This window comes from Perkinsus marinus (assembly GCF_000006405.1).
Source record: "Perkinsus marinus ATCC 50983 genomic scaffold scf_1104296976606, whole genome shotgun sequence".
Taxonomy (NCBI): Eukaryota; Perkinsozoa; order Perkinsida; family Perkinsidae; genus Perkinsus; species Perkinsus marinus.
In genome coordinates, this window is record NW_003200415.1 from 237,330 (window position 1) to 251,570 (window position 14,241).

At 49.3% G+C, this 14,241-nt stretch overlaps 4 protein-coding genes across 4 annotated transcripts; 1 reads left to right on the forward strand and 3 right to left on the reverse strand.

Annotated features, from left to right (window-relative positions):
• Positions 1-1,706: 1,706 nt before the first annotated feature.
• Pmar_PMAR029183 (hypothetical protein) lies at positions 1,707-3,452 on the reverse strand (the record flags this gene model as incomplete). The annotated part of the gene is made up of 1 exon (XM_002764697.1): positions 1,707-3,452. One exon carries the CDS (start codon positions 3,450-3,452, stop codon positions 1,707-1,709), a length of 1,746 nt encoding a protein of 581 aa, XP_002764743.1.
• A 2,471-nt stretch (positions 3,453-5,923) lies between these two features.
• Pmar_PMAR029184 (hypothetical protein) lies at positions 5,924-7,285 on the reverse strand (the record flags this gene model as incomplete). The annotated part of the gene is made up of 1 exon (XM_002764698.1): positions 5,924-7,285. The coding sequence occupies one exon, from the start codon at positions 7,283-7,285 to the stop codon at positions 5,924-5,926; it is 1,362 nt and encodes a 453-aa protein (XP_002764744.1).
• A 2,438-nt stretch (positions 7,286-9,723) lies between these two features.
• Positions 9,724-10,774, reverse strand: Pmar_PMAR029185 (hypothetical protein; the record flags this gene model as incomplete). Its single annotated transcript, XM_002764699.1, has 1 exon — positions 9,724-10,774. One exon carries the CDS (start codon positions 10,772-10,774, stop codon positions 9,992-9,994), a length of 783 nt encoding a protein of 260 aa, XP_002764745.1. The 3' UTR covers positions 9,724-9,991.
• Positions 10,775-13,726: 2,952 nt separating this feature from the next.
• Pmar_PMAR029186 (hypothetical protein) lies at positions 13,727-14,075 on the forward strand (the record flags this gene model as incomplete). Its single annotated transcript, XM_002764700.1, has 2 exons — positions 13,727-13,782; positions 13,973-14,075. 2 exons carry the CDS (start codon positions 13,727-13,729, stop codon positions 14,073-14,075), a joined length of 159 nt encoding a protein of 52 aa, XP_002764746.1.
• Positions 14,076-14,241: the final 166 nt, after the last annotated feature.

Consider the following 14,241-nt stretch of genomic DNA (forward strand, 5'->3'; position numbering starts at 1 on the left):
ACCACTTTCTGGTTCGGGTTTCTACACCCAGATTCTATGAGCAATAGAGTATTGGAATGTGGAAGGAACTTCAGACTGAAGGCTTTAGTAGCAGACTCAGTAAGGTTGAGTCAACTTACCTACCGGCAGCATTGTTGGGCTTTTATGTCATGTCACAGTCAACAGACGCGACCATTTTGAAAGACTAAAGCTCAAAAACCCGAAAAACTGAATTTTTTTTCAATTCTTTCTAGAAACAATCGAACTAGTATTTCTTCGTATTCTTCTCGAAAACAAATAACTAGAAAGAAATAAAAAGAAATAATTAGGGAGAACCCGTAAATCGCATCATGCGATTTACGTAGTGTTCTTTTTCACAGAAACGTGAAGCGCATCGCTCCGTAGGAGTTAAGCAAGATAAATGAAGGTCCATTTACGGGGCTAGTTCGAGGACGAATGCATTGTGATTTACCGTTAGATGGGAATGAGCTCGCCGAGCTCGCTGAGCTCAGCTCAGAATCCTCCTCGTGGAAACTCAACTATAATGTTTATTGTATTTTTTAAGTCGTATGGAGGGCTTCTAGGTTATCTCCATTTGATTGGCTTCACAACACCCTAGTTCATTGACCTTCGTGGTTGACGTAATGTTAGAGCTAGGATGTTGTACATAGGAGGTAAAGCTTAGAAGCGCCACGGGCTTAATAAACCGGTGGCAACCACCCAAACCTTCATATTTCTGAACATAGTATAGGTGGTTACAGCAAATCCATAAATATGGAGTTGAAACTTTCAAGGGAACTACAAGATCACTTTCAACTTGGAAGTGATCTTGTAGTTCTCTTTAGAGTGACTCAGTTATTACTGCGCACGAACACTCGTGTGCGTGCGTGCGTCCGTCCGTCCGTCCGTCCGTCCGTCCGTCCGTCCGTCCGTCCGTCCGTCCGTCCGTCCGTCCGTCCGTCCGACCGACCGACCGACCGACCGACCGACCGACCGACCGACCGACCGACCGACCGACCGACCGACCGACCGACCGACCGACCGACCGACCGACCGACCGACCGACCGACCGACCGACCGACCGACCGACCGACCGACCGACCGACCGACCGACCGACCGACCGACCGACCGACCGACCGACCGACCGACCGACCGACCGACCGACCGACCGACCGACCGACCGACCGACCGACCGACCGACCGACCGACCGACCGACCGACCGACCGACCGACCGACCGACCGACCGACCGACCGACCGACCGACCGACCGACCGACCGACCGACCGACCGACCGACCGACCGACCGACCGACCGACCGACCGACCGACCGACCGACCGACCGACCGACCGACCGACCGACCGACCGTGCGTGAGCAAAAATTCTGACCCGACCAGGGCGATTCAGAAGACAAACAGGGTATCACTCTGTCCCCCGTTGACTCCTCATCAGCGTAAAAATATAGCGAAAGTGTGGCTGTTGCTTTGCCCGCTTATTTTTCACGAAACGATTCTGCGCACAAGTGATGAACTGTTAGCTCAGCACGTTAGTATTCACGACTCCCAACCGAATGACTATTAACAACGAGTAGACAAGTTTACGGTTGTGAAACTGAGATTGAGCGTATCAATGTCATTTAATATAATGGCTCAGGGAAAAAACACCATCAATTGCGGGGCACGCACGTACACAGGACTGCACGCACGAACAAAGCAAGACCGGGCTCGTCAATCCTCAATACGCCCCCTCTGCCCCGACAATTGAGGGTGATGCAGAATCGGCACAACATTATAGTGATGATGATCAACAACGCTACCGTCAGTTAAGACAATACGGATCCTTCTACCTTCATCTAGCAGATCCTTCACATGACCCAAACGGTATCCGGGGCTCAGCTTCTTTTCCGGATGGTAGATCAGCACTGGGTCACCAATCGTAGGCTTCAGGATCTTGTTCTTCAAGCTCTGGTACCCCATAGAGCGAGCGACAGCCATCCTCATGTCGCGGAACATCTCATTCAGGAAATAACACCGCACTGCTCTAACGCGGTGAGAAATAGGAAGAGTAGAAGAGCCACCAGCGAGGACGCAACCTCGCTTACGAGTAAATCCACGAGCCAATTGATCAGGCGTAACCACGACAAACTCGCCAGATGGCTCGTCAGAGTTAGCATAATCCAACGGACGAGTATTCATCAGGAACGTTACCTCCCTGCAGATACTCTCCAAATCGACATCGTCCTTGCGTCGCGGACGTCGTCGTCCCACAAATCCCGCTTGGCTCCTCAGAAGCGTCTTTGCGATCTTTATGCCAATACCATGAGCACGTTCACCGCCACCACTACGCCATGGAGATCGCACTGGCAGCAATGAAACCGTCCCATTCAACAGGCGAGAAACCTCTTTGGGGAAACGTGCACTGCGGAAGTAAGCAGCATTATCACACCACAATCTTCTCAACCCGCCTTGTTCAGTCTGCACTCGGACGAGAGAATTCAAGACGTCTATCGTGGTCTCGCCAGTCGGAACCCAAGTGGAGTGGAAGGTATGGAGACAGTAGACGGTAAGCACCTTGGTCGTCCCGGACCAACCTTTGATATCTCCAAGGCTCAGGACGTCGACGAACACATCGTGGTACGGTTCCCACGCTGTGGCTTGGGTGCGATGAGGTCCAGCACCCGGTGGCTGAGTCCACGTACGACGAGCTCGGATGAGCTGACAAACGAAACAGTGCTTTACCAAGGCGCGAACATCCATACGTAGGCGAGGCAAGTAGAACCGATCATACACAGATGCCACAGTCGAGCGGACATTTCCGTGTTTGCTCAGCCGGTGCGAGTCGAGACAGATCTTTGCTCGAAACGCACGACAACACTCATCCTTCGGGATAACAGGCAAGTAGGTACAACCACCGTCTGCAGAGCCGTTTCGGAAACAATACACCCCTGCGGTCTCATCGTGTACGTACGGGCCGGCACACGACAGAAAAGGAGGCTTCATCTGCTGCTGCAGAGATCTCACAAGGTAGTTGACATTATCGGCCTCGAGTCGGACATCCTCAACTCTCTTCGCAGACGGCCTCAGAGCATTGAAAACTCTGTGCAGGAAGAGGAAATCGGTAAGGACGCCATTCACATCCCAATTGCAACCACATAGAGTCTCGATAAATGGCTTCGGCTGTTGTTCATCGGCAGCGGAATCGGCTGCACAACAGGCAAGGAAACTCTCTGTAGAAGGCATAGCACTCAAAAGAGTGTAAATGTCCACATCATGAGCATCTTCATCCATCAGCTCCGCCCCCTCAGATCTCATGATCCAAGACAGGCCTACTCCTTCAGCTTCCGGCTCTGAGAAGATCTCGGGGAAGTCACCAGTGTTACCAGGACCACCATGGAGAGCATCGACCAGCTTCATCCGTTGGCCTGATTCTAGGTGGACCTCTCTCTCGAAGAGTCGCGAGAGCATATCCGGCATGGTGTTCGACTTACCCTCGATGTGTTTCACCACCACTGTTCCGGCCCCCAAGGTCTTCAGGTAGTCGAGCTCATCCCGGAGGGCGTTGAGGGTTCGCAACACTGCCCTCCGCTCTAGTGATGATCTAGACACACCCCCATGACCGTTGATCCACTGCACCGTCGGTTTATTATCCGATCTTACGGTCAAGGTAATCGAAGGTAAGGTTCCTGACAGTGTCGTCGCTAAGTGAGCCACAATATCAATAGCGCACTGCACCGCTCGACAACAAACGGATAATTCACGGCGATTTGAATGATAATGTTGCTGAGCGAGAGTGAATCTCCAAGCCCCAGATGCAAGAAGATATCGAGTGGCTCCACTATCACCATTTGGGTGCACTATCGATACAGTGTACCCTGCTCCAATGTTAGAGGCATCGGCCGCGACTTCGATATGTAAAGGATCAGCGCTTTCTCGAAGTGGAGTGTCATGTAAGCACGGAGTGATCGTCGCCGTTCTCTCTAAAATCCAGTTCATCAGCGACCGAGCAACAGACCTCTGTAGATCAGATAGTTTGGAAAAATCGCACGAGCTTCTCCAATCGACCTTCGCAAAGGTGTGGGCAAACCAGCTTCGGATAGTATCCGCTAGCACCCGGTCGATTGGGTGGCAACCAGCACAGTCATATGCTAGGTTCCCGCCGAGAGAGAAGATAAAAGCCTTAGTCACCGTCGTCGTGACGTTACCATCCAACACTTGTAACACTGATGTGGCCTGCTGCCGAGCCAACTGGAGCCGATCACCTCGGTTGCAATCGACGCGAAGAAGAGGCGTCGGTCCACTCTCATCGTAAGTCATTGTGCATCCCAGTAAGTCGGCGGAATCCGACCATACGAAGAGGGAAGTCGGTAGGTTCATCCGCTCTAGGATATCGGCAACATGACTCCTTGATGACCTGATGGCGATCGCTTGGAATTTCTTCCGAGATACCCCGAAGGCGCATCTCTGTAGTGTATATATCAACCAACATACTGCTGAAGCACCGTCCACTCCCGCACATAGAATGTCATCAACGAAGCAGAGTAATAGGAAACAAAGAAGCAACATTGCACAGAGAGCTCTGAATGCTGCTATCAGGTCTCCCAGAGTATGCCCCAAACTTCCAGGACCAGTGGTGACGCCGAAGACACAGCGGTTGCTCGTGTACAGCGATGAACGTACCACCAACAAGGCAAGTAGGCCCAACCAGCGCAATTTATAGAACGCGCGTGAACAATCCATGACCCACATGACTCCCGATCCATACAGACGAGTCACCGCTATGCAGATAGAAACCGTGACCGAGGAACTGGACCCTCTTGTGAAACGACGATTGGCCCGTCGCAGATCGACGACAAGTCTATCTCGTCGCTTGAGAGCTCCTGGGATCATGAATACAACCGATGGAGGGAGAATGTGGGTGGTCTTGGAGAGTGTGTGAATCTCTTCCTCAGATCTCTTTATCCACCATCCTCTCTCTTCATATCCTCGGACTAGCTCGTCAAAGGTCTTCTGCTTCTCGAGGGTTAATCGTTCGTATGCGCGTTCCGCAATTCGACGGACAGCCGTTGGAATTTGTACATGACTCGCCTCGCCCAAGGAATCACATCTAAGCTCAAACACGTGAGTCTGTCGGGAGTCGTCACGTATTTCATCAGCACGGAGCTTCCGTAGACGAGCAAACCAGTGTTGACACTTCCGCATTGGCCACCACCCTTGGCTGACCAATCGGTCAAGCAGGTCAGTTGAGATTGGTGGTACCGTGTCGAAAGGAATGTCCATCTCCTCAGATGATGAGGGCGGGAGGGGAAGTCGTTCATAGGATGTGTCTGCATCCTGTCGGCCCTCAATCATAGTCGTCAGCAGGCAGCCAGCAGCTTCGTCGTCCCATTTCCCATCCCCTAGACTGGGATCAAGAATACATATATTAGACTCTTCGGTCACTGAGCATCGAGCAACGGTAGGCACCGATTCTTGCGGGAATCGGACAAGGGGCAGATCATTACCAGCGAGCGTCACTCGGCTCTCGCCTGAGTCAATCGATATTTTATAATCACGCAAAAAGACTCGACCCGCGATAATCACTGGGCAATCAGATAAGGGGCCCCGTGATACTTGAGGTAGCAGGTACAAATATCTGTCACGAGTAGTTCCCCATCCCTGCTGTTCCCGGAGCTGCATTGGGAACTTCACTTTGCGACTCACTTTTCGACTGGACGAGTCAGCAAGCTTCACTTGGAAACTACACGTCTCAATTGGGAATGATTTTAAAGGGAAAGAGTCATCGTACAATAAAAAATCAAGACCAGCCCCGGTGTCTAATAATAACCGGGCATCTATCCAACTCATACAAGTGGGGGTAGTAGCAAGACGACAACATAACCAGTAAGCAGATGGTACCGAAGCCCTATCACGAGTGATAGGAAGCAGTTTCAAGTCCTGCTCAGGACTCATGAGAAAGGGGCAAACCGGTCAGAACGGATGCTGTTCTTCGTCAGTCGAGAGATAACGGCATCCCTATCAGTGCCAGCCTTGAGAGCAACTATTCGGAAGAACGGATTACGACGTCCTTTTCCCTTCAAAGGGAAGTTGCTCTCCATTTCAGGAATGGCCTTCTGCAGATCGTCACCCCACAGTCCAATGACCTTGATCAATTGGTCAGGCTTATATCGTTCACACCACTGCTTGGGGGTTACTGAGCGAGATCCCGATCCGGAGTTAACCTTATCCACTGAGGCAGCAGAATCCTGTTTGCTTGCCGGCTTCGAGGATAAACTCTCTTCGCAGGTGTCGTCGTACATGGCGGCGTGAACACTATCGACCCCTTTCGTCGGTTTCATTATTGAGGCTTGGTCCTTTGTTCGGCATACCCATCGGATTGCCTCACAAACACTTCGCACTCCGTCTGATGCCTCATCGAATGGCACCGCCGTCTCCCAGTCCTCATCGACAGAGGCTAACCCCGACAGCTGGCAAATTCTCTCCATAACCTTCTCAATGATATGCTGTGGGAACTTCGCCAGAACTTGTCTTGTCAATGAACGTCGCTCCGACACGTCGTTCGGGTAGACATCTGTGAATAGATGGTAGATATCGGCGGCGGACTCCAGGAAATCCTCGATCTGCTTAACCCCTGTAAATGTGAGATTGCGTAACTTCTCCTCGTAGGTCTCCTTCAACACTGATCTGCGGCAATACCTCGTCAGAAGGACATTGCGGACCAAATTCCAATCCTGTGAGTGGGTACGTGACGCTACAGTGGCCTTCTTATGGACCGGTCGGACATTACTCAGAGAGGAAAGGAATTTGGTCATGACAGATACTTTGACCTCCTCGTGCACTAGCAAATGTCCTTGCTGGTGATACTCAGCGGCTCCTGCTTCAACGAAGGTGTGTTCAATAGCATGATAGTGCGATTGGAGATCTGTTGCTTCACAGAGTTGAGGCAGACATAACTTAGTCACTGTCGCTGCCGGGCATCGTGAGGAGCGTGACTTCGGAGTGGTATACACCTCATGCTCCTCCTCCTCGGACCGTGGAGAGAGTCGACTGAAACCTTCCTTCCGTGATATCTCGCTGACGGATCGGTCAGCCAGGGCCTCAAGTTCAGCAATACGGGCCTCGAGGCTACCTATCTTAGAAAGATTACTGGCCTCCTTGGACGCGAGGTCGCTCATAAGCTGCTGAGTATCATCCTTCTCGTCGGAGATGATGTTGTTGAGAGCCTCGCGAGTATCCCGGAGGGAACGGCGCGTAGCGGCCAACTCTCTACGGGCTTCAGAGAGCTCAGCGAGCTCCTCAGGTGTCGCCATATTAACAACGAGTAGACAAGTTTACGGTTGTGAAACTGAGATTGAGCGTATCAATGTCATTTAATATAATGGCTCAGGGAAAAAACACCATCAATTGCGGGGCACGCACGTACACAGGACTGCACGCACGAACAAAGCAAGACCGGGCTCGTCAATCCTCAATAGACCTAGGGTCAAATCCCACGATGGTCATTTTTCTCACATGTCTCCATAAGGAGACAGTGGTCGGCCACGTCGACGACGCCAGCCAACACCCGACGACCTTTTGTTTTTTAATCACCCAATTTCCAAAATAATCTCAATGAGAGCCCGCAGAATTCTTGCTAGGAAGCTCAGCGAGCCCCGCCCCTTCGCACCGAAGACCTAGTAGCAAGAAAGTGTCAGTTAGCTAGAATGTATGTTTCCTTTTGCTGTTGTGCTTGTCTGCAGGAACGCAGTGGTTGATATACACTGTATATTAGACAGAAGAGCAAAGCAGCAAATTCACTTTACAAATACGCAAACTCGCCGTATTTTATAACAGAAATTGCCCGAATAAATATCGTTTGCTAGTTTGTATTTCAAAAGATTGCTACAATATATAAAAGTGGCGGCTGTGTGTAGTGCTACGATGTAACAAAATAGAGCAAGTTTGCTCATAGAAGCGGCAAACCAGTAGACTGCTCCATCTACGATTGCGCAAACTGCTACTTTACAGTGGAGTAATTTGCTGCTTAACGAATAAATAAGTCCGCAAGGGAGCAAATTCCTGCTTTGCCACTAGAGACTTCCGAAAAGGACGAAGCAAATTGTCACGCGTGGAATTCAAAATGAACGAATGTCGCGTGTGTGGGATGCTAAAGTTCCCACTTCGCAATTTTCTCCGCGTTCAGTTTTGGCCTGTATAGTCCTTCATCACTCCTACACAGTCGATCCTAATTGCTCTAAGAAGGCTTAGATACGGGCGCTGATGGATGGATATTCCACGTGCAGGATATCAGGTCCCTTCGTAGTGATACTTATCAAAAAGTAGACTCTCCGGCATGCTCCATGCCGTCATAGTGAGCCGTGGGATGAAGATTACCATGATGCGTACCAGGTGGGGGATCCTCACTAACTCAGTGCTTCACTGCCAGACACTGAGGATATAAAGTGTTACGTTTGGTAGGTTACACCATCACCACGTATCCTGTGAGCGTAGTGTAAGTGAAACAGCACCCATAATGGGGGACCCATCACTGTTACGTGTGGCACAAAGTTGTGCAGCACGCAACTCAAGCTAGAGTCTCCACTACTATAGTGAGAAGTTCACTTGGCCTGAGCTGTTATTCCCTGAGATTTTGGGTGCGCCATGTTGCGATAAGTCAAGTATCATGAAGTATGGTGCTTGAATGTCTTCCTTGAGCCCTCGAGTGTTTGCAAGTCTTCACGACGCGCTCGAGATACAACCCACATACTCGATTCGAGTGACTCGAATCACCAGTGATGGTGTAAACTATTGCGTCGTAGTAAGACGTTAGCAGCTCGTAATCAGCACTTCTGATCTACACTTCTTTAAGAAGTCTTCTTATACCCAAGTTCCAGAATAAGTCGAGGGAAGGTGCGCTCAACCGATGATGAGGCTGAAAGGAATTCAACGAAACAGCTCAGCCTCCTGAAGAACTGGGTGCTGCGTTGATAGACTGAGAGGTTCAGGATACCGCAAAAATCCTCTATCACAAACCGAAGGTGTTAAATTGATGTCTTTTCGCGAATGTGATTTCCTTTGTTCGCAAAACTGGTCGCAATAGATTTTTTCTGATTGCAAACTCGTGATGACATGCGGCTGCATATTGCAGCATGCAGTAGAATGGATATAAGGTGAAATATTGTAATTGAAAGAGAAATGCTACCCCATAACTGTGTTTTCTCGATTGTATATCACTCGTACGAATGATGTAAAATGACAAATTCGCTAATAACACCAACAGGGTTGGAGTTTGAGCGAATCAGCAAGACGCTAGTATATATTCCTACAGCGCGCAAGTTACAAGAGAGCAAATGGCCATAACATAAAAATAACGCAGCGTTGCCACATAGCGGCAACTGCTAATTTGCATATTTCATGCAGGAACATCACACAAGAGCAAACCCTGAAAGATCCCGGACTAGATAATTACAAGGCAAAACATACGAAACAGCAAATGAGCACAGTTTAACAGAATAAGGAAAACGTGCGAGCGCGGCACGTCTGGGGCCCAGACTGTGGGCAAAAGTGCCAGCGTGTAAGAGATTCCGGAGAAAATAACAGTGGAGCAAAAAAGCGCCACTTGCTACAAGACACTTCGGAGTTCGCTACTTCAAACACTTGGTTGCTGAAATATATACTAGTGGTATAGCTCATCCCTTATACTCCATGTATACTCCCGTCGGGCTGAACACAATCCCATTGTACCGGAAAGAGAAAACTTGTGGACCGAGTAGTTCGCAGACGGGAACTGGCTGTGGTCGAGTCGCGGTGAGCTTGATGTAATGAGGGAGAACCAGGCTCTGGTAGAATTGTAGTTAATTGTGTGAGGAAAGGGGAGTTTCCGATCGAATCAGCTTTATATAAAAGTCACAGTTTCTGGACTCCAGAACCCCGAGGAGTTTCGCTCCAAGACAATCGGAGAATTGATCAGAAGCACAGACTTCGGGGAAAAACTCATTCAAGGACCGTGATATATCATAGAAAGTTTCTATTAGAAACTAACGGCATTGGTCGCGGACACAATAACCAGTAGCTTGCTCGTAGACACCCACAAACCCGAAGACCAGACCTTCACCGAAGTGGCTGTCAGTCGCAACATACCCGCAGAACTCATCTAAACCCTTATCCTCATAGTTATCACATGCATGCTGCACCTCGCCGATGGCGTACTTCAGCATCCTTGTTGATAGCTGTTCAAAACAAGTCTCAATCTTGGGAAAAGTTTCACATGGGCAGTAGTCGAGCTTGGTGAAGTCGACGAGTCGTCCGGGGACGATAGGATTGAAAAAGGCGTTGTAGGCGTCCTTGGTCGGACACTGATTAGTGCCGATGCATGTAGAGGTTGCGAGTTGAAGAGCACGCGAGCGCACGAAGATGTAACCATTCAAGACCTGATCGAGCGAGGCGATTCTCTTCTTGAGGTGAGCACAGAACTCGTAGGTTGATAAGGAGTCAGCATTCCCGTCTCCCTCGCAAATCTCAGTGATCTGCTGGATGAAATACGCGTTGATGGCCGTACTGTGAATAGTTTTGCATTTAGAACAGAACCGGTAGCGATCCCTTCCACTTGCAAGATCTCCGTCTCCGAGAACCTCATCCAGCTCACGGCTGTTGGGGTTAGGCGGTGGAGGAGCCTCCATCAGGGCTTTGTCTATGAACTTGTGGACATCCGGATTACCAAGGAGAGCCGTGAAGTTTGCAACTAGATCGTCAGCGAAAGGATCAGCCTGGATGCTCAGGACACCGGCGATGGTTGCGAAGATATTCAGCAGACGAGCCATAGATGGTAGGGGTGAGTATACTGGAGACGAGGACAAGCCAATCGAAAGTTGAAGAGAAGCTCTCGATTGGGCCTCGTGGGAACTTCCTCACACGAATAACAGACAAAGCCGGGCTGCTTTGCGCGATGAGCAGCGTCACGTCACTCCTGAAGGAAGAGCGGGGCTCATGGAGACTGGTCTCGCGTGCGGTCGCAGCTAAATTAACGTAACGAAATGTACGGAGTTGCAGTTCCAATGGTGATAACTTATCAGTGATAAGACTCTCTCTCAGAATCCGCGGATGAGATGTTCCTTTGTCGAGATTCTCATGATCATGCGAGCGACGAGTCCGCTGTCATTTGTTAGAAATGTAGAGGAGAGTTGTAGGACATGACGGACTGAAACTCAATTCTCAAAACGTGAGGCGTGACAAGAGTGGGTGGCGCAACATTGGTGGCGCAACATTGGTGGCGCAACATTATGACGATGTATTCACCTACAATGAGACAACAACTGAGATATTATTCACAGAAATTTTCAAAGAGCATCAGCACTATCAGTTCGTTGGTGGTATCGCATGCACTTCCTGCTTTGAACTCCCTCTACCGCGCTGATTCCCACTATAATACTCGCGTTCTCATAACTTGTCTACATTCATGATTATCAGCTCCCTCAACAGATGAATTGTTCCTTGCGAATTGAAACTCCCAATCCGGGAGAAAAGCTACTTGGAGCGCGCATCGGTCAATGGCTTGTAGATGTTCTCTACTCAACGATTCCTGTTGATGAGACTCTGCCATCGAGCCAACAGACTGCTAAGGAACGTTGGGACGATTGGAATACGAGACAAGTCCCGCAAAGAGGATAATCCTCTTTACAGAATCATTCTGTAAAGCCTCTATACAGCATGAATAGAAACTCGATTTGAACTCCACGCTGATCTATGATCTTAGATCATGAACCCAACACGCGAAGAAGCGCAAGATTCGGATTTCTACGACCAAATGAATGGTAATAGAGACCGTGTGACATAATCTTCTCACAGAGACATGGTGCCAGAATTCGCTGGAACGGGAGATGACCCAGTCTCTTTTTCGGCAAACATGACATCGATCGCTCCGCTGGCACGCATAGGTTAATCGCCCAGGACACTCCACCGAGTGTCACCGGATTTCACCGATGTCACCTAATAAAAAGTAGTGCAAGTGCATGTAAACAGTAGAAAACGGCGCCGCGCAAAGCGCGGCGTCAAGAAATTTGTGACTGTTGTGGTGTAGTGGTTAGGGTTCAAGTTAATCATGTGGGTCGCCTAGGTTCGAATCCACGCTAGGTATATAATATACAAAAAAAACTCCCGCTTCTTGCGAAATAAAACGAAGTAATCAGTGGTTACTACGAATAAACGAATACCTCACGTGGACCACGTGACGTGGTTACAAATCACGTGAGGTATTCGTAGTCCGAAATTAATAGTTTCGGCTCGTGAACGCATTCTTCCGGGATAGTTCAGCTATTATAGTTGTATTATCCGAGGCAAGCAGCATCTTGTACATTACCCCTTTGCTCCTCCACATCGGCAGTGATTGAGCCACTGCGCGCCACCCAGTAGACAGCACGTATGTACAGCTTGTTACAGGTGGAAGTTATACGGCTCGGCTTGATTGTCCCAGAAACTGGCTTTGCTTCGCCTGCTTCGAGCAAGCCCATTCTACTACTGCTTGCCCGCTATTCTCTCCCCGACCGGGAGTGTGTTCCCGTGTGTATATATTCGCGCAGAGCGCATGCATGCGGCTGCCGCGCCGGGTTAGGCGGACATCGGTCGGGTTACGTTTGGGTCAGTCGCCTTTACTTTACTTTACGCATGATCATTGAAGTCGCTGTGCCTGAGAGCTGTCCCTTTTCTCGTTGATACTGAAGTTACTGGGTTACTAATAGAAAATTACTAGTGACTAGAGAACGATGCTGAGATCCACGAACCTTTGCCTGAGCTTGAGCGTTAGAACGAGTTTCCATGTTTGTGTAGGTGACAAGAGGAATATTCTGAAAAGCATTATTTAAGGATGTTGTGGACAGAAAGCCAAACAGATATTCCAACTCCCAGGGTTGCAATATCGTAGTGTAGTTGAGCGCCGACGTTGCTAATCTCCCTTTCTCTAGCTTTTCAATTATAGGGAGTCCCTAGTACGGATAATTATTAACACAATTAACTGCCTTCACAGGTACGGCTCTTGTGTTGTCCTCGAAAACCTCCGTGGCAGTCGATTATAACTGTTTGTCCTGGGATTATGATGACTATCACGCTTTAATGCTTCATGCTTATGACTGTTATGCTTAATCAGACGCAAATAATCAGTGTTTCTTCATCACGAATTCGCGCAATAATGTGTCGAGTTTGCAGTACTAGTCGTGTCTCGAGTTCTGGTCCCCGCGTTGTATTCAAAGACTAACACTACTTGATAAACACAAGACGCAAGAGAAAGAACAAGTACGTTATAAGACTTTAATGAACAAATACAAAAAACTATGAGCCATCCAAGGATCGAACCTGGCTCATTAGCATGCTGTACCAATGCACTTACCACCACACCACAACAATTACAAAATTCTTAACGCCGCGCTTCGCGCGGCGCCGTTTTCTACCGTTTACATGCACTTGCACTATTTTTTATTAGGTGACATCGGTGAAATCCGGTGACACTCGGTAATTATTCCAATCGCCCATCGCTTAGTACACGTGCCCCCGTTGCGGGATTATTAAACGGATTATGGGTTTATGATGTTGATAGTAGCTCTATTATAGTTAGTATCACTATCATTTCCTAACGGGTAACTTCGTAGACAACGACACTCTTGAGTTCGCACTGGGAAGACTCGATCCTGAGCCAAGTGATACCGCAATAGAAAAGTGCAGAGGATCGACATCGCCGGGGCTCTTCAGGCCTCCCTAAAGGACCTGTTGCCTCTCTACCCTCTATGTCAGCTGAAGTCACCTCGGTCAAGCACAGAGGGCTTGTATGGCTCGAGAAGGTGTGAGTTTGGCTCCCTCAGACGAACTTCGAAACTTCTATGCAGGAGGCTTTTCTATCGATCATATCAAATATAACCTCTCCTCAAATGGAGCAGATCACGGAGACCGAACTCTGGGCCGTAACTTGAGAACTGCTCCGTTAGGCGTACCCTGATTCCCAACGTCTTGTTCCATGACTGCTCGCCTACCAGGACTCTCAATGAAGACCTGGGTTATGCATGCGACGCCATTTTCGCTACTGTCAGCAAGCTTGAGAATCAGCTCACCGTCACAGGCTTTTGTGGTGGGTTATAGTTACCTCGATATTGCTCCCTTATTGAGCGCCACAGGCGCATGCTGCGCCTATGCTGCTATATGGTAGAAGGTTGCGGCAGTTAGACTTGGTGCAAGGCCAGAGCTTGGCAGTAGACAATAGCTCAGCTTTCTTCCACGTTGCTGCTCCGGCTCTACTTCTATCTAG